General features: G+C 49.3%; 1 protein-coding gene across 1 annotated transcript; it reads right to left on the bottom strand.

The window, feature by feature from the left end:
* Positions 1-1365: 1365 nt before the first annotated feature.
* On the bottom strand, positions 1366-3975 carry LOC150001414 (uncharacterized). The gene is given in 5 exon segments (XM_090287157.1): positions 1366-2480; positions 2482-3030; positions 3032-3154; positions 3156-3224; positions 3226-3975. Coding segments are annotated over 5 exon segments (2070 nt in total). The 5' UTR covers positions 3964-3975; the 3' UTR covers positions 1366-1889.
* Between the last annotated feature and the right edge of the window lie 15157 nt (positions 3976-19132).

Below are 19132 nucleotides of genomic sequence, written 5' to 3'. Positions count from 1 at the left end.
GAAATTCTATTGCTTTAAGGTCTTTGTATTCCCTTCCTATAACCATTTACTCCAAAATAGCTTCTTGGCTAATTCCTTATTGCCGACAATATTTTTTTCAAATATAATATTCTCAAAGAGTCCTACCTTGACCACTCTATTTAATACAGAAACTCAAACTCTCACTTTAGTGCTTTTATCCTGTTTACATTATACTGATTTTCTTTGTTTCATAACTTATATTCTCTTCTATTTTTAATTGTTTATTATTTATTGTCAAACTTGTTATAATGCAAACAACAGTAAAGTAGAGATTTCTGTCTGTTTCATTCACTGACATATTCTAAGCATTCAGAACAATGTCTTGCAACCCTGACAGGTGTGGCTCAGTGAGTCGGACATAATCCTGCCAAGCAAAAGGTCTCAGGATTGATTCCCAGTCAAGACACATACATGCCTGGGTTGCAGGTTTGGCCTCAACTGGGGATTCATTTTTCAGGGTATATGAGGCAATGAATCAATGTTTCTCTTCCTCTCTCTCTCCCAGCCCCTCTCTCTAAAAATAAATAAATAAAGTTAAAAAAAAAGAAGAGCAATGCCTTGCACTTGGGAAATACTCAATAAAGCATATTTTGATGAGTAATTGCTTACTAAAATATTTTAATAATAGTAAAATTTGAAGGCCATTAGCATTCATAAATAGATTAGATTAATAAAATGCAGTATATTCACATGGAATATTAAAAAGCCAGTAATATGAATGAACCATACTTATACATCTCAATATCAAGAGATCTTCTAAAACAAAACATTGAGTGAAAAAAATCAAGCTGAAAAATAAGGTGCAGTGTTAGATTTCCTTTATATAAGACATACATGCTAGGCAAACCACTATGATGAATGTTTTATGAGTGTGAATGTGCCCATAATCTGCTACATATAAAACTCCTGAAGTTAATGATCAAATGGGACTTCAGCTTTACCTGTAAAGTTTTTGGCTTTGTTTTTAAAGAATACACTTATGTGTTACTGACCACAGGATGTAGTTGCAAATTAAAACATATCTTGAAGACAAAAAGACACCTCTGGCTTGTGTATGAGAAATAAATTTAAGTGAGAGTGAGATGGGACAAAAGTTAATGTGACTTCATGACTTTCTCTTTTCTGCAGCCTGGAAAATGACCTGAGGGTATTAAATTCAAAGGGGGAGGAGACAGATACCACTGCCCTCAAAGTGAAAGGCACCTGAGTCAGAGCAGATATGTGGTCAGTCACACATTAGTGGATCCTTCTCCAACTTTTCCTGCCCATACTGATCACTTCCCCTTCGAGATTCCTGAACATACTGTAGATCTCTCTTCTTTTTTTTTTTTCAAACGAGTGGCTTTATTTATTACAACAGAGAACACCAACAGGTTTAGTGCAATGCAAAGTCACCGTCAATAAATACTGTTGCTCAGACAGTTTCAAGTTTGTACAGAAACCGGGGGCCAGACTAGACCTTGGTGCGGGGGGCGCTGGGCCCTGTGGGCAGTCACGAATCTGAGGGCTTCATCGATCATTTTGTTGGGGTTATCACTGCTTTTTACACAAACGCCATGTAAACAGGTTGCAGTTTTCTCTCGGGGACGTGTACCAGTTGTGTGTGGCCCCTGGCCGGCCCGGTGTTACCGCGCGGCGCCCATTTCCGAGGTTCGCGGTCACTGCCAGATGGGCCGCTGGGAACCCACGAGGAGACCACCTTCTCAGCAGCTGGTGGAGGACGCGCGGGGACAGGTGACCAGGTGCTGCCACTGAGGACGCAGGGGGAGGGGGCAGGCCAGCAAGGCTGTGGACGTGGCGTGGCCTTAGCAACGGGCGCTGCAGAGCCCAGCACTTCAGCCAGCGTCACTTGCTGCCTGGGTTGTGTCTTAGGAGCTTCTGGGACCCGACTTCTCCCCGCCCCCGCCCATCACTGCTCCTTGGCAGGCCGCGGTGTCACAGATGCCGGGGGTCCCCTGCGCGCCAACAGCTCCGGGAAGGCCCGCGTCTCCGGGCGGCCCGGGCTCGCCGTGGGCCCCGTCTTGGCCATCTTTGCCAACGCCAGGCACGCCTTGCGGTCCTTGCAGGCCCTGGTCTCCGTCAGGCCCGTCCAGACCCACACCGACCGCGCCCTTGTCTCCTCTGTCCCCCGGGTTTCCTCTGGGTCCGGGCTCTCCCAGCTCACCGGTGGGGCCGCGGAAGCCAGGGGGCCCCCGAGCGCCAGGGTGACCGATGGAACCAGGGGGCCCGGGGCGCCCGGGGGGGCCAGCAGGGCCAGGCCGCCCGATGGCTCCCGGCGCTAACGGCTTCCGCAGGTGAGCAGCCAACTGCGCGATTTGTTCACTGATCATGCCCCCACACAGCTCCCTGATGTGCTGCTCACTGGCTTCTTTTCCCGGGACCCCGGGTTTTCCGGTGATGCCAGGCACGCCCTGCACGCCCTGTAAGCCCACAGGCCCGGGGGGGTGGGGGGGGGCGGGGGCCTGGCACACCCTCCACGCCGCTGGTGCCGTTGGGACCCTGGATGCCTCTCGGGCCCAGTTCCCCTCGACTGCCAGGCTCTCCTTTGGGTCCAACGGGGCCGCGGGGTCCCGGCTCGCCTTTGTCCCCGGGAAGACCATCGGAACCGGCGATGCCCTGGTCTCCCTTGGGACCCGTGGCTCCTTCCGGGCCCCGGTCGCCCCCGCCGCCTCGGAGGCCCTGGGGGCCTGGCAGGCCAGTGTCCCCGATGCTGCCCTTCGGGCCCTGGAAGCCTCGGATACCAGGGGCCCCAGGAGGGCCTTGCGGACCGAGCGCCCCCGCTGAGCCTCTGTGGCCCGCCTCGCCGCGCTCGCCCGGCACGCCCATGTCCCCTGGGACCCCGGGCTCTCCCAAGGGGCCGGCCTCACCCAGCTCTCCAGCTTTGCCCAGCTCTCCTTTCTCACCCTTGGACCCTGCTCGTCCAGGCAGGCCCGGCAGCCCGTTGGGACCCTTCTCTCCTGGGGCGCCAGTGCGACCCGCCTCTCCCTTCTCACCATCCAGTCCTAGCAAAGCCATCCCGGCCGTCCTTGCCCGGCATGCCCGGCTCTCCAAGTGGCCCGGCCACTCCGGGGGCTCCTTTGGGACCCGGTTTGCCCAGGTCGCCCTTGGGGCCCCGGAACCCGTCTGGGCCCCCCCTCGCCTCTGTCACCCGCTTTCCCGGGGGCTCCTGGGATCCCGAGGGGTCCTCGGAAGCCAATGGGAGGGACCCCGATCCCCGGGAGGCCCAAGCGGCCCTGGCAGTCCTCGCAGCCCCCGCGGGCCCTGCAGCCCCACGGTGCCGGGGAGACCGGGGGGCCCAGGCGTGCCGGGGTCACCCTTCTCGCCGTCCTTGCCGACCTCTCCTTGCTCCCCTTTGTAGCCAGTGGGTCCCTTGAAGCCCGGCATTCCTGGGGGGCCGGGGGGCCCTGGCGGACAGATGGCCGGGCACTGAAGGTCAGCCGCGCCTTCGGGAAGGACTCCTGGGTGACCAGGGGGTCCAGGAGGTCCGGGAGGGCCAGGCAGGCCCGGGAGTCCAGAGGGTCCCGGGGGACCCCGGAGGCCGAGTCCGCCTGGGAGCCCACTGACCCCTGCTTCTCCGGGGGGTCCGGGGAGTCCTTTGCCCCCAAGCCCAGGTGGCCCCGGGGGGCCCAGACTTCCCCGTTCTCCGGGAGTGCCCTTGAGTCCAGGCGGTCCTTCTCTCCCGGTCAGGCCGTCCACGCCGGGCAGCCCTGGCAGCCCGGCCTCTCCTGGCTTCCCTGGCTTCCCCGAAGCCCCTTTCAGTCCCGGGGGCCCAGGCAGACCCGGAGGACCAGCTTCTCCATCGATGCCGTCCTTGCCCGGCTTCCCAGGGGGCCCTGGGGGGCCAGGGGGGCCTCGAGGCCCCATTTTCTGCGCCTCGGTCACCAGCGCCACGGCCAGGAGCTGCCCGAGCAGGAGCGGGAGCAGGGTCCGGGCTCCGGCCATGGCTGCGCGCGCTCTGAGCGGCGCTGGCGGCGGCGGCCGGGCTGGGGCTCGGGGCTCGGTAGATCTCTTTTTGTGTATCCCCATAATATCCAGCATCTTGTTGAATACACGTTAAAAATTCTGTACAGATAAGATTGGGTGTGTTCAGGGTGGGAAAAAAATAAAATAAAACAAGAAAGAAAGAAAAAGAAAATAAAAGAAAGAAAGAAATACCCTTGGAAAATACTTTGCATTTACACTTTATTATATTTGTGTTTTTATAACATATTTAAATAGGTGTTACACTCTACATATTTAAAAATGTAGCTCCCCCCACATAATTATCAACTAGATGTGTTAAATTAACACTAGTTATTTATACCCTCCTCTTACCTCGGGTCTTTTCAAGAACATGTCTATTATCTGTTTTACGGTAGGGTTGATGGTTAAAGATACAAATTCATAAATTTCTTCAAACAAGAAAGGGACAGAGACACTGAAAAAGAGATCAGAAGGAAGACTGAGGTGACAGGAAGAGGGAAGAGAATCTGAAGGGTTTCAAAGAAAGAGGAAAAGGGTCAGGGGTTAGAGGGAACAAATTTTAAAGATTTGTTGTGTTATCTATTATGTAACTCTTCTCTTAGCTGCCCCACAAAACCAGAAGTAAAACTCGGTTTTTGGTCAGAAAAAAACTCTGTACAGTAAATGCTTGTTAAAAAGAGAGACAGTGAGGATGGAAGATGGAATGTGTGGAAGAAAAAGAAGAGAAGAAAAAGAAATCAGTTTAAGCTAACACATCCCCTACTCTAGTCTCTGTACAGTTGTGAATACCTAGTGCTTTTTTTCCCCTCTAAGTAATAAAATCCCATCATTTATGTTGGCAAAGGAGCTCAAACAAATATTAAAATTTAGATGTATCAAACTAAAGGCAATTAGATTCTTGACAGGCATGGGAATGTTATTTGTACATCTTAAGTATCCTTCAAGCTTCTCTTCCTCCCATTTGGAATTTATTTTATATAGAACTGACAGGTTACTCTTCCTAATTATTGCTATCTTTGGGCCACTGCCACCTTTCTGCACAAGGACTTTATAGCATTAATTCTCTACTTCTACTTCTGAATTTATGGTCTACTCTTTAGTCTAACAATATCTTAACAATAATCTAAACTTACTCCCAAATAATATTTTTTCTACAGCTCCCTTAATAAATATCCACTTTGTTCAGAGAGTTTTAACTTTGTCCCTTGTTCTGTTTATGTCTACAGGCTCAGGATAACGCTGCTTTATCTTCCCATAATGCATTATCCCCTCACCCCACCCCCCCACTTAAATCTATACTAGTGTAAGGACTTTTCCTTCTTAGTGACTATTGGCCTTTGCAGTGGTGGGATAAATAAAGACAAGGCAGAGATAGGTTTGGTTTCTAGGATTTCAGTAATGTAGTTGTTCTCATGATGACTGTCACCGTCAAGTGCTGTTGTAATGCATTTGGTGCTAGGGCCTAACTATAGCTCAAATACACCCTTATAAGATACATAAAATTAATTTTTCCTCATTGCCATTACAAGTGACACAAGTGAGCCCTCTGTAATTGCCACCAGCATGTCTCATCTATTACAGAGTCAGCATTAGTCATTCAAAGCATTTATATTCATCGACATATTTTATATGTCAGGTGATCTTCAAGGTACAAAGATTTAATGGTAATCAAGATAAACTTGATTCCTGCCCTTTTAGAGCATAAATTTCAGTGGAAAGAAACAAAAAAACCAATACATAAAGAAGATAATTTCAAGGCTATAAGTGCTATCACATAAACAGAATGATATGGCAGTAAATTGTAAAAAAAAGAAACAACTATAGATTGAGTCATCAGGGCAGATTTTCTGATGTTGTGCGATGTGAATTAAACCCTGATAAAGGTGCAGCATTTCAAGAGCGTGGGAAAGAGTATTCCAGGTAGTGGGATCAACAGAAATAAGAATCCTGAGTTTGGAAGGACATTGGTATCTGGATAATCAGAGGGTTCAGTGAGGTTGCAGTGTAGTGAGGAAGGGGGAAAATGGTACAAGTTGATGTAGAAAAGAAGACAGAAACCAATCATTCAGGACCCCGTGGATCAAGGTATGGAATTTTCATTCTATTGAAAGGAAAATAGGAGGCCATTGGAGGATTTTAGTAGGGGCTTAACATCTGATTTCCATGCCAAGACTGATCTTTTTTCTCAATGGAAAAGGAAGAAGGAAGAAGATGGCATATCAATTCCACTGTTGCTCCTACTTCAGAGATAGGTTCTGGAAAAACATTATGCATTCTGGATAAAGGGGCTTGTAGTATCTGCTAATAATCATTAAAATGATTCTAGGTAGACCTCTGTTCCCCTGACATATTACCACTAAAGGTCTTGCCTGCAGAGTATTCCACATCTGACATCAGTAGATCAAATGACTACCAAACATTCCAAAGTTCTACAAAAAAGTAGGTAAAGCTGAAAGGAAAAAAAATCTAAGATAGAGGAAGTTCCAATTCCTACTGGGTGAACCAGCTTACTGAACAAGACAATAAAAAGGCTAAGAAAAGTAAAAAAGGCCAAAAAGCCTGATTAAAAAGATACTAACCAGAGCAACTCTGTATTTAAGTAGAGAAATTAGCATAGCTTCCCCAATTCTGATTTACCCTCTTTCAATAATAGAGATCTCCTTTGTTCTTTAAGATTAAAGTTAAGTTCCACATCTTATATGAATACTTATCTTACGTTTACCAACACTTTCATAGAGTGTAATGTTGTGTTATTCTTAAAGTGTGTTGCACTATTGCTAAAAACTATAGCTATTGCAATAACTGAGGAAGTAAAATTGATCATTTTGACAATTTATTTTTGGAAACTATTTGCTCATATAATGTACTTCTACCAAAAGCTTATAGCATTCAATAAAAGAAGTGCGTGAGGTTCCATTCAATCTGTTCAAATATTTTCAGAAAGTTACAGAATCCTAAGTAGGTTATAAATTGAAAATACTGAATGGCTGTATTTGGCAAGCTCTGAGCACAAGAAAGGAGAAAGTTCTGATAAGAAGAGTATGTCAGAAATATGTACAATAAGTACTAATGCAAATGGGAGGAGGGGTAAATTAAAAAGAGGCAGGGAAAATATCCTCTACCATCAATCATTATTAAACTCAGCTGAAAGGAATATAGGTCAACCCAATGACCATCCTTGATGGAGCCCATAGCAGATGTCTGACATTGTTTTTGTTGCTGTTGTTGTTAGCACCCAAGTTCCTACTTCCTATTAGCATCTTATCTCCCTGTTGTTAAAATTCCCTTTCTATGTATTGTTTATGAAAGGTAATGCCCAGCTCCATAAATATCAAAGGGGAGGGTGTTTCTCATTCCATATCTGCATAGACAGGAGATAACATATAACATGGAAATGGCCAGTTGACATTGTGGCTCCTGAGACTGAATTTTGATGATGTCATTCACTAGTTAGAGTCGGTATTCTCTGAAGTGGCAGACTGGACCAGCCTCTTATTGCTACATAAACATTGTCATACATTAACTAACCTTCCAGAGCAGACTTGGTTTTTCCCAATTTTTCAAATCAAATTCTCCAGGCTATCATGAATTTTGTAAGGTTCCAGTAAAATTGCTTTTTTGGCTTAGGATAGCCAGAGCTTGATTCTAATGCTTGAGAGGAATAAATGTGGTTAGTACTGACCCAGGCATTGTTTAATCATTTTTTTTCCCCCTCGGTGTCCAAACTCCCTCCAAGCCAACACTGCCTAATTCTACTTCCCCATTTAGCGAAACTATCTTCTATGTTCCCAGTGTGCGTTCCTCCCCCAACCACAGCCCCAAGAACCGCAATGCCTTATGTCTCTGTTTTTCCAACTGAGAACCTACCCCTAAAATACAAAAATTATTAGGAGAAAATTTAAGCCAAAGCTAGAGCAGCTATTCTTTTTTTATTTTTAATGAAGGCTTTTTAATTTTTTAAAAGATTTTATTTATTCATTTTTAGATAGAGTAGAAGGGAGGGACAAAGAAAGGGATAGAAACATCAATATGTGAGAGAACCAACTGGTTGCCTCTCACAGGCCCCCAGCTGGAGACCTGGCCCACAACCTAGCCATGTGCCCTGACTGGGAATCAAACCAGTGACCTTTCAGTTCACAGGCCGACACTCAACCCACTGAGCCACTCCAGTCAGGGCTAGAGCAGCTATTCTTAAACTTAGTATCCTTAGAGTCTGAAATGGTATATGTTAAAAGTGTGGTCTCAGAGACCACACTAGGTCAAAATTAAAGCATGAGAGAAGCCTAGAAATTAGCATTTTTTACAAACTAAATAGATTTCTGCTCAACAGGATCAAGGAACCATTGGACTATGAAGGAAAAGAGCCATATATGAATGGGTCTCTGTCTCATAATGTATGTCATATTTCATTCATATTTACCTCACCCATTGATTTCTTCAGCAATATGAGATTTCTTTGGCATTCAATATACAGTTTGCTCTGATTTGCCCGTGCTTTCTGGTGAATTTCTTGTTACTATTTAAAGCTTGTTTATTTATTTTGTCAACAGGTCTAGCTTCTTATAATCAACTTTAGAGCATTTTGCAAAGGTCAGTTTCTCTACAGAGACAACTTAAATTCTGCCCCTCAAAGGAATCCTTCCTCTAAGCATGGGAAATGGTAAACATTTGTCATTAGCAACCACTTGCCAAGGAATCCTAAGATAAGCTGAAAATAAATGCTTACTGCTTCAGCATCTCAGAGAACACATAAACCTGTGTTTCCTTTTAATATATCAAAAATAAAGATTACTGGGAGTGAAATATTTTCATACCAAATTGAAATCAAATTAAATTTTTCTCTTTTGAAAATTATTATATATTTACTATTCTGAGAATAATTTCTGTGTAGAAGGTGAAAAAACCAAAACATTTTTTCTAAACTCTATATAGTTTTAATTATAGCTATATAATAAAAATAATTCTGGTTGGAAGTTGAAAACACAAGTTTTAATCTCAAATCTGACTTTTAAAAATCTTATAATTTCTTATTTTATTTTTTTATATATTAAATTGATATAATTCTACCTCTCTTGATTATAGTATTACAAGACAGGATTAAGTCTGTAAACTATAAAAGCATTTCACAAACAGGAAATACTGGAAATACTAAGTTAATATTGTCACAGAATAAGTAATTTAATTTAAATAGTATTGAAAAAATTGGTCTGTGGGGTTCACTTTAAACCTGGTTTCTCTTTTCTATCCTAATGGCTTGGACAGAAGGAGCCCAGAGGTCGGGGGTGGGGCGGGGCGGGGGCACCTAAAATATTTCCCTCAGCCCAAACTAAGTATAATGGGCAAAAGGGTTTTGGACAGGTGAGACGTGCCTGGCACACCTTCCTCCAAAGAAGCCCTTCTTTTCCCTAATGTGGGACATTGAAAAATTAATACCTGCCTTTTTTCTTCTAGTGGTTATGGACTGAATGATGTCTTTTAACCCCGTTGCCAAATCTGTTGCCCCAGAATACAACAAGGATGCCAGCCTGTTAAACCAAGCACGCTGCTGTCCAGGGACAGCCAACTGACCTGGAGTCTGCACAGTCCTTCCCCGTGTGGGAAGGCAACCCTCCCCTCCACACCCCCACTCTTATTAGGGATTTCTGGACCCAAGGGTACGTAGGACAACAACCATGCCCAGCCTGAAGCATCTAGAGGAGCTCAAGACCTTTGCTCATTGTCCTTTATAAGGTTATAAAGGGTCTTAAGTCTGAGAGGGAGGGATTGTTATTTTTTATTGTTAAAATAATTAATTAATTATTTTAAAAAAAGAAGAATATATGAAAGGGTGAAGCAGGAGAGCTTTGTATGTATGACCCATGGGCATGAACTTGAGGGGGGGGGATTGCTGGAGGAGGGGTGGTTCTGGGCGGAGGGGAGCAAAGGGGAAAAAATTGGAACTATTGTAACAATAAAATCAATAAAATATACTTTAAAATAAATAAATAAATAAATAGTATTAAAAAATAACAGCAATAGTTTATATAGTTTTATGTGTTTGGGACTATTCTAAACAGTGTGTGTGGGGGGGGAGAGAAAGAGATTGAGAAAAGGGGGGAGAGCCTCAATTAATACTCAAAAAACCCTATGATATCATGATCCCATGTCTCAGATGAAAAAGCTGAGTCACGGAGAAGTTAAATAACATGTCAAAGACCCCATAGTATTTCACAGGCACTTTGCATAAATGCATCAAGAACAAAATATTTTTTTAATATTCATACCAATATCCACAAATATTTTGGAATTCATCCTAGAATCTTGATAGTTCCATGACATAAATATACATTTTTTCTCCTTATGAAGCTTAACAAAATAAATGCATTATATTTAATTAAGAGGAGTTTGTACTGCGCTCACTTCCCTTCCAAATCCTGTGTCTCTAAGATGATTGCCTGCTTTTACACAGATAGCAAAAATAGCCAACGGGAATGCCATGTAATTGCTGGAATTTTAATTGCCTGGGAGAGAGGAGCATAAAATAGTATTACAGTCAGAGCCAGGGTGAACTTAAAGTTAGTGACTATTCAAGTTTGTGATTTATGAGGCTCCTCTGCAATGTATGCTCATTCCTCAGAATCTTCACCAGAGAACGAGTCCTATATATTTTCTTACATAATCTAAATTCCCATCCCTAATATCACTTCTATGTACATCACTTCATTTATTTATCAAATATATTCTGATAAAAGACATAGAAGTCATTATGCTCATTGTGCAACACTATGAATTTGATCAATAGTAACCATGAACTTACAATACCAAAGATTTTATGCCAAATGAGATACCATTGCTCACTAGATCATGACGCATACTTAGCAGTTTCAAGAAAAAAAGTTAAAAGTATAAAATTTGATTTATCAGATTCATTTGCTTCTTAAAATTAGAAAAATTTACCACTATTGGATAATTCAAGTAATTCTCAAGTTCAATGGGATAGTTTTACATTCCCAGTATAGATGTAGACTGTTTGGAATGGGGAAAGAAGAGATTCTTGTTATTTCTCTCTTTAGTGAAAAGACATCTACAGTTATTGCTTTACCTATTTTATAAGTTTTCACTCATGGAAGCATGGAGAAGCTGGCCTCAAGATCATGAGATTCAATAGGTTGGTACACAAGTTAACAGAACAGAAAATGGGATTTAGGCAGTAACCTAAGGGTCAGCTGGGCATAGAATGAAGACCTCTGGGTCTTGATTCAGCCCAGGGGCACAATGTGAGAAAGGAGGGCCAGATGCTGGAAAATGCACTGAATGGGATGTGTTAGGAAAACCAAATAATTGTCACTTTTTGGTAACTATATATACGACATTTATTTTATGCCAGATTTTTGTTAAGGACCTCATTTTTCTGACCTATCTTTCAATGTGGAAGCATTTTTGTTGGAGTAGCCCTCCTAATTTCCTTCTACCCATTAGATAAGCATAGCTTATATGATTAGTGAGTTTATGAGGAAGACATGTTCATCCCATAATACAAGAGGTGCCCGCGGGAGGAGCGGCTCACGGCTGCGGGGTCCGGGCGGGGAGCGTCTAGGGGCGCGGAGGGCGGGGTGCCGGAGCCCGAAGGCCCGGGGCGGGGCGCGGGGCGGGGCTCGGCGCGTGGCGGAGCGGGCGCGGCGCGGGGCGGAGCAGGGCGCGGTCAGGCCCGCGGCGGAGAAGGCGGCGGCCATTGGCTGGGGCGCCATCCGGGGCCTGCTCGGCGCCGCTCGCTCGCTTGTCCGCCCTCCCTGAAGGCAGCAGCATGGCGGAGGTGAGTGTGGCCGGCGGGAGGTGGCCGAGCGGCCCGGCGTCCCCTCCGGCCCGGGCGTCCCGGTCCTCCCGCGTCTCCGGCTGCGGCAGCGGGCGCGCGCGGGCCCCCGGCGGGACCAGGCCGCAGCGGGCGGGCGGCGAGCCCCGGGCCGGGGACGGCGCCGAGTCGGGGCCGCGGGAGGACTGCGGGGCGGCGTCGGGGCCACGACGGTGCCCGCGGGAGGAGCGGCTCCCGGCTGCGGGGTCCGGGCGGCGGGCGCCGAGGGGCGCGGAAGCCCCAAGGCCCGTGGCGTGGCGCCGGGCGCGGCGGGGCTCGGCGCGTGGCGGAGCGGGCGCGGCGCGGGGCGGAGCAGGGCGCGGTCAGGCCCACGGCGGAGAAGGCGGCGGGCATTGTCTGGGGCGCCATCCGGGGCCTGCTCGGCGCCGCTCGCTCGCTCGTCCGGCCGACCTGAAGGCAGCAGGATGGCGGAGGTGAGCGTGGTCGGCGGGAGGTGGCCGTGCGGCCCGGCGTCCCCTCCGGCCTGGTTTTCCTGGGCGTCCCGGGCCTCCCGCGTCTCCGGCTGCGGCAGCGGGCGTGCGCGGGCCCCCGGCGGGACCAGGCCGCAGCGGGCGGGCGGCGAGCGCCGGACCGGGGACGGCGCCGAGTCGGGGACGCCGGCGGACTGCGGAGCGGCGGCGGGGCCACGACGGTGCCCGCGGGAGGAGCGGCTCCCGCCTGCGGGGTCCGGGCGGCGGGCGCCCGAAGGCCCGGGGCGGGGCGCGGGGCGGGCCGGGGCTCGGCTCGTGGCGTAGCTGGCGCGGCGCGGGGCGAAGCAGGGCGCGGTCAGGCCCGCGGCGGAGAAGGCGGCGGCCATTGGCTGGGGCGCCATCCGGGGCTTGCTCGGCGCCGCTCGCTCGCTTGTCCGCCCGCCCTGCAGGCAGCAGCATGGCGGAGGTGAGTGTGGCCGGCGGGAGGTGGCCGAGCGGCCCGGCGTCCCCTCCGACCTGGTCTTCCTGGGCGTCCCGGGCCTCCCGCGTCTCCGGCTGTGGCAGCGGGCGCGCGCGGGCCCCCGGCGGGACCAGGCCGCAGCGGGCGGGTGGCGAGCCCCGGGCCGGGGACGGCGCCGAGTCGGGGCCGCGGGCGGACTGCGGTGCGGCGGCGGGGCCACGACGGTGCCCGCGGGAGGAGCTGCTCCCGTCTGCGGGGTCCGGGCGACGGGCGCCGAGGGGCGCGGAGGGCCGAGTGCGGGAGCCCTAAGGCACGGGGCTTGGCGCCGAGCGGGGCGGAGCAGGGCGCGGTCAGGCCCACGGCGGAGAAGGCGGCGGCCATTGGCTGGGGCGCCATCCGGGACCTGCTCGGCGCCGCTCGCTCGTTCGTTCGGCCGACCTGAAGGCAGCAGGATGGCGGAGGTGAGCGTGGTCGGCGGGTGGTGGCCGTGCGGCCCGGCGTCCCCTCCGGCCTGGTCTTCCTGGGCGTCCCGGGCCTTCCGCGTCTCCGGCTTCGGCAGCGTGCGCGCGCGGGCCCCCGGCGGGACCAGGCCGCAGCGTGCGGGCGGCGAGCTCCGGGCCGGGGACGGCGCTGAGTCGGCGCCGTGGGCGGACTGCGGTGCGGCGTCGGGGCACGACGGTGCCGCGGGAGGAGCGGCTCCCGGCTGCGGGGTCCGGGCGGCGGGCGCCCGAAGGCCCGGGCGTGGCGCGAGGCGGGCCGTGGCTCGGCTCGTGGCGTAGCGGGCGCGGCGCGGGGCAAAGCAGGGCGCGGTCAGGCCCGCGGCGGAGAAGGCGGCGGCCATTGGCTGGGGCGCCATCCGGGGCCTGCTTGGCGCCGCTCGCTCGCTTGTCCGCCCTCCCTGAAGGCAGCAGCATGGCGGAGGTGAGTGTGGCCGGCGGGAGGTGGCCGAGCGTCCCGGCGTCCCCTCCGACCTGGTCTTCCTGGGCGTCCCGGGCCTCCCGCGTCTCCGGCTGTGGCAGCGGGCGCGCGCGGGCCCCCAGGGTGACCAGGCCGCAGCGGGCGGGTGCGAGCCCCGGGCCGGGGACGGCGCCGAGTCGGGGCCGCGGGCGGACTGCGGTGCGGCGGCGGGGCCACGACGGTGCCCGCGGGAGGAGCGGCTCCCGGCTGCGGGGTCCGGGCGGCGGGCGCCGAGGGGCGCGGTTGGCGGGGTGCGGGAGCCCGAAGGCGCGGGGCGGGCGGACACTCTGCACGCTGCGCCCCGTGGCCCTGGGCGGCCCTGTCCCCCGGTACCCGTGAGCCCCGGTGAGCCGCGGTGGGGGGCGTCGGGGCGGGACGGGACGCGCGGGAGTGACCAGCGTCTCGGCACTCCGCTCGGGGGATGCGTTCGCTCCTGTCTGGGAAGACGGGCTAGCTGCGCTCTGGCCTCCGCTCGGCCCGGACGTGGGACCCGGGCGCGGGGTGCGCAGGTGCTGGGGGACGAGCGAGGACCATACAGGGGAGCCGGGGGTTCGGGGCCCTGAGATGCAGGGTGGGGCCGGGGTTGCGGACCCCCCTGCTCCGGCGGTGATTCCTTGAGCGCCCTGGCCGGCAGCACCCGCCTGTTCTGATTATGTTATCTTATTTTTAGAGAAGGGGAAGGGAGGGACCGCAATGTGAGAGAGAGACATTGATCAACTGCTCTTCATAGGCACCCTGACTGGGGGCTCAACCCACAGTCCAGGCATGTGCCCTGACTGGGAATCGAACTAACGACCCTTCGGTTTGCAAAAACAGGCCCAACCAACTGAACCACCCAGTCTTATATGCCTCATATGAGTTTAATCATACAGTAGTTGTCCTTTTGTGACTGGCATATTTCACTTATGATGTTCTCAAGGTTCATTCATGTGGTAGGATGTAACAGGATTTCCTTTTTTAAGGTCGCATAATATTCCATTGTATGTATATACCACCTTTTCTATATCCATTCATCTGTTGATGGAGTTTGGGTTGCTTCTACCTCTTGGCTAATGCTATAATGAACATGGGTGTGCAGCTATCTTTTGGGGATCCTGCTTTGAATTTTTTTTTTTTTTTTTTTTAGATTTTATTTACTTTTAGAGAGAAAGGAAGGGAGGGAGAAAGAGAGGGAGGGAGGGAAACATTGATGTATGAGAGAAACAGCAATCGGTTGCCTTTTGCACAGCCCCAACTGGGGACCTGGCTCACAACCTAGGCATGTGCCCTGACTGGGAATCGAACTGGTGACCTTTCGGTTCACAGACCAGTGCTTAGTCCACTGAGCCGCACCAACCAGGGCCTGCTTTGAATTCTTTTGCACGTATACTCAGCAGTGAGATTTATGGATTATAGATGTATCCTAGGAGTTTTTGAGTTTCACGAATTTGTATATCCACTACTATTCTCAGATATTGGGAAGCTTTTGGCCATTATTTTTTCAATTAGGCTCTCTCTTCTTCCTCTGCCTCCTCCTCCTCCTCCTCCTCCTCCTCCTCCTCCTCACCCTTCTGTAGTACATATGTTGTTCGGCTTGATGGTGTCTCACAAATTCCTTAGTTGTCTTCATTTTTCTTCAGTCATTTTGCTTGTTCCTCTGCCTCAGGTACTTGGAAGTACTATATCTGAGTTCACTGAATCTTCTTCCTAGTCAGATTTGATATTGAGTCCTTCTAGTGAATTTTTTAGTTCAGTTATTGTTGTTTTCATTTCAGAATTTCTGTTTGGTTCTTCTTTATAGTTTCTGTCTCTTTATTGATATTCTTATTTTGGTCATGTATTGTTTTCCTAATTGTGTTTAGTTGTCTGTACTCTTTTTAATTCATTAACCATCCTTATGATGGCTATTTTGAATTTTTGGTCTGGCAACTCATATGTCTCTTGCTTTAGGGCTGGTTTCAGGAGATTTAAATGGGTCATCTTTGCTTGTTTGTATGTTTTGTTATCTTTTATTGAGATTACAGCATTTGAAAAATCAGCCACGTCTCCCAGACTTTGCAATCCCGTTTCATACAGGGATGACATTCTCTATTCAGCCCTGCTGGAGATTCTGGAGACCTCTCAAACCTACGCTGGGGATGAGTCCTGCCTGGGCGTGTGTGGACTATCCTAATGGAATAGGTTTTGCGATTTGTACCGTGGCGCCGCTGCTGTTACCGTGTGCCATGGTCCTGGAGACCCAGCTAGTGCCTGTCTGTGGTACTGCAGATTCTCGTGCACGTGGCTTGCTTTTGTTCACCGAGACCAAGCTCCCAACCTGGCTCCTGGTTCTTGGCAGTACTTAGTTAGATTCAGGCCAGATTGATACCCACCCAGCTGGGCAGCCTACCTAAAAGTCGGAATGTTGGATGTACATTCCTCCGCAGGGAGAAGACGGGGATTGGGTGTTTCCCACAGTCGCACCACACGGAGCCAGGGAGAGGGGCTCTGGAGAGAGAGAACCACGAGTTTTCCTGCCAGGCTGTGATGGGTTTGGTTTTGCGTTAGCCTGGAGTATAAGCACCTCTTAACTGGGTTCCAGATTTTTCACAGAGGCAGTTGGTCCATATATTGCTATTAAATCCAAGTGTCCATGGGGAAAGGAGGGTTGAGGGTTTCCTATTCTTTATTCTTGCACCTCGCTGATATCACCTCCAATAGCTCTAGTTTGAATGAGCTTTGGCTCTGCGTCAGACAATGACTTACCGCTTTACATCTATTACTACTTTAATCTTCACAACACTGACTTAGGTACTGTCATGATCCTCATTTTCTAAGTGAGGAAACCAAAATCTAGAACTAGATTATGGGTTTGGAGTTGTTTGTTTGTTTTTGCTTATCAGCGTTTTCTACAATACACATGCATTACCATTGTAACACATGTAGCTCCCATTTTTCCTTATACACATGTAATTTGTGGGATAAAGCATAATAGGATAGAGCGTAACCATTTTAGATGGCAAAGACTTAATTTGGGCAGAATTCTTGACTTAAGTGAAATTCATTCCCCTAGGAATCCAGAAGTACTCAAGAAAGATACAGAGCTCTTACCCCTCTGCCCCTAAGCTTCCGGCTCCTTCTCCCTCACTCAGCTAGGGAAGAGTGCAGAAACAAGAGCAGACGTTCTTCCCGCTGGCTCGTGGTAGCTGCTTCGCTCTGCTCCCTTCCAGGGCCATCCTTTCAGTTCTGCCTTTTCCACTTTTATTTCCAGCACTTTAAAAAGGAAGAGTTGAAAGCCTTGCAAATATGAGGGAATCTTCCAAGAAGGATGCTTTAAAGAATGAAATGGGTATATGAGACATTTTACTTGCCCCAAATATTAGTTTATGTTGATAATTATTATTGAAGAAGAAACTGCAATAGTACTCATGAAAGGCTGATTAATATAACAAGATACCACTTGATGCCTATTAAATGGGCAAAAATTAAAATCCAACAATAACAGACATTGAAGTTATAATGTAGAGACTTGTGAGCTGTTGCTAGGAGTGTGGGTTGGTGTGAGCATGTAAGAGAGCCATCTGGCAACATCTAGCAACGTCAAAGATGCACACCCTTACAGCCTAGCAGCTCCGCTCCTCCGCAGAACCCTCGCTCTTCAAAGTGTGGTCGTGGGACCAGCAGCGGCAACGCCACCTGTGAGCTGAATACAAACGCAGACCCTCAGGCCCCGTTTCAGACCTACTGAATCATAGACTGCATTTTAACAAGATCCACCGGATGACTGTACATGAACACAGGGGTGCGCAAAAGGAGGATTACAGTTGGGAGTACGAGAAAGAGTTCATTCTTGTTTTTTTATTATTGTATTACTTACTATTACTGTTAGCCTACTTTTGCCCACCCCTGTATATGAGAAACTGTTGCATTTGGAAGAAAGAGACCAGTATAAAACTACATAGTATTGTTTGTAATAGCATTTCTCACAGCCTCTCACTGGCTCTGATCAGGGCTGCGTACCCATCCTGGATCAGTCACGGAATACGCAAAGCCTCTTCTGATATCCTGACCAAACTGATTCAAAGAGCTACCTCCTTTTAACAGCTGTGTAGTATTCCATTGTACCAATGTATCGTAATTTACCTAACCTCTCCTTTGCTGACGGTCATTCAGGTTTCCCCAGCGATTTACTAACACAACCGGTGCAGGATGCCCTTTTTTGGACCTTGCCCACCACACACCCACACACAGTTCTTTCTTTACCAACCTCAACGAGCACATGACTGCTGAATTGTGCCTTTTGTGTTTTTAAGGAACTTTCCATCTCACCACCAACATGTCACATTGAATATCCCTGTGACTGCTTTGAGGAAGAGGAGTGGGGAGGGGACTGGAGGCTGCAATGTCTAGACTTTTTCTTCATTGTCTTCTGTTCACCCAATGCAGTCCACCTGTCACTAGAGAGGCTCTATGAAACTTCCCCTAAATTAGGGGGAAAGCTTCAGATGTCCATGGAGGCCCCACTTGCCTACTAATTTCTCTGGATCTCCTGGGGACAGGGGCACCTGTCCCCTAACCTCTTCTGCCTGTAGCTTCCGCTTTCACCACAACAGTGCAGAACTGGTAAAAACCTTGCCGTTTCCAATTGCCCTTCTCTTGCTATTGTCTAAGGGCCACTATAACTCAGGCCACGAAGAAAGCTACTTCCACAGCCCACAACCTCTACCCTCAAAGAGGTGATGTTACCCCAGGCCAATGCCTGGCTCCTCAGTCCTTGTCTCAGTCCTCTGGCTTTGTGGTGGTCTTGCCTCTCCCACAATGCCCTTATCCTGCCAACCCATCACCCTGAAGCCATGAATCTGCACTTCAGACAAACTGCAGCATCTCTCAGAAGTATGCCCTATGTCCTTTCTGCTTCTGGTGTCTGATTTGTTTTTTTTTTTTTTTTTTTTTATATCACTTTACAATTGTCTCTGGGCTAGCCTCAGTTTTGAAGTCCTAGAACTTAGCTCTAACATGGTCCAGATCTTGACTTAATACCCAATAACATTTCCCATCCTTGTTTTATTGCTGGTAAACAAGCTCTCTCTCCCTTGGCCTGGCAGAAATTTTATTTTTCTCTTTCGCCTTCACATGCTCAGTTGTGCCATAGTAAAACAACACCAATCCCATTTTTAACCCTTACAACAGAGGCCTTCCTCCTCCTCCTCTTCCTCCTCCTCCCTGCCCCCCACGACCAGCACAGGGTGAAAAGAAACTGAAATATTCTCTCTCCAGCCCCTTTTGGATGGGATCCCCACCCTCTCCATCACCATTCTTAGTTCCACAGGGGTCCCCAGTGAAACTCCCAGCCCACTTTGGAATACAGTCTTCCCTCAGACCACAACATTTGCTGATCTTTTAGAAAAAAAAAAAAACATTCCTTTACTGGCACTTGATAAACTGAATGAACTTATAACTTCAGCATTGCTTCTAAAGGACTTTGTAAATGCTGTACTATTGGCATTAGTAAAC

Source organism: Furipterus horrens, unplaced genomic scaffold (genome assembly GCF_987537825.1).
Source record: "Furipterus horrens unplaced genomic scaffold, mFurHor1.1.pri manual_scaffold_9, whole genome shotgun sequence".
Classification (NCBI taxonomy): domain Eukaryota; kingdom Metazoa; phylum Chordata; class Mammalia; order Chiroptera; family Furipteridae; genus Furipterus; species Furipterus horrens.
This window is presented reverse-complemented; position numbering and strand designations above follow the sequence as displayed.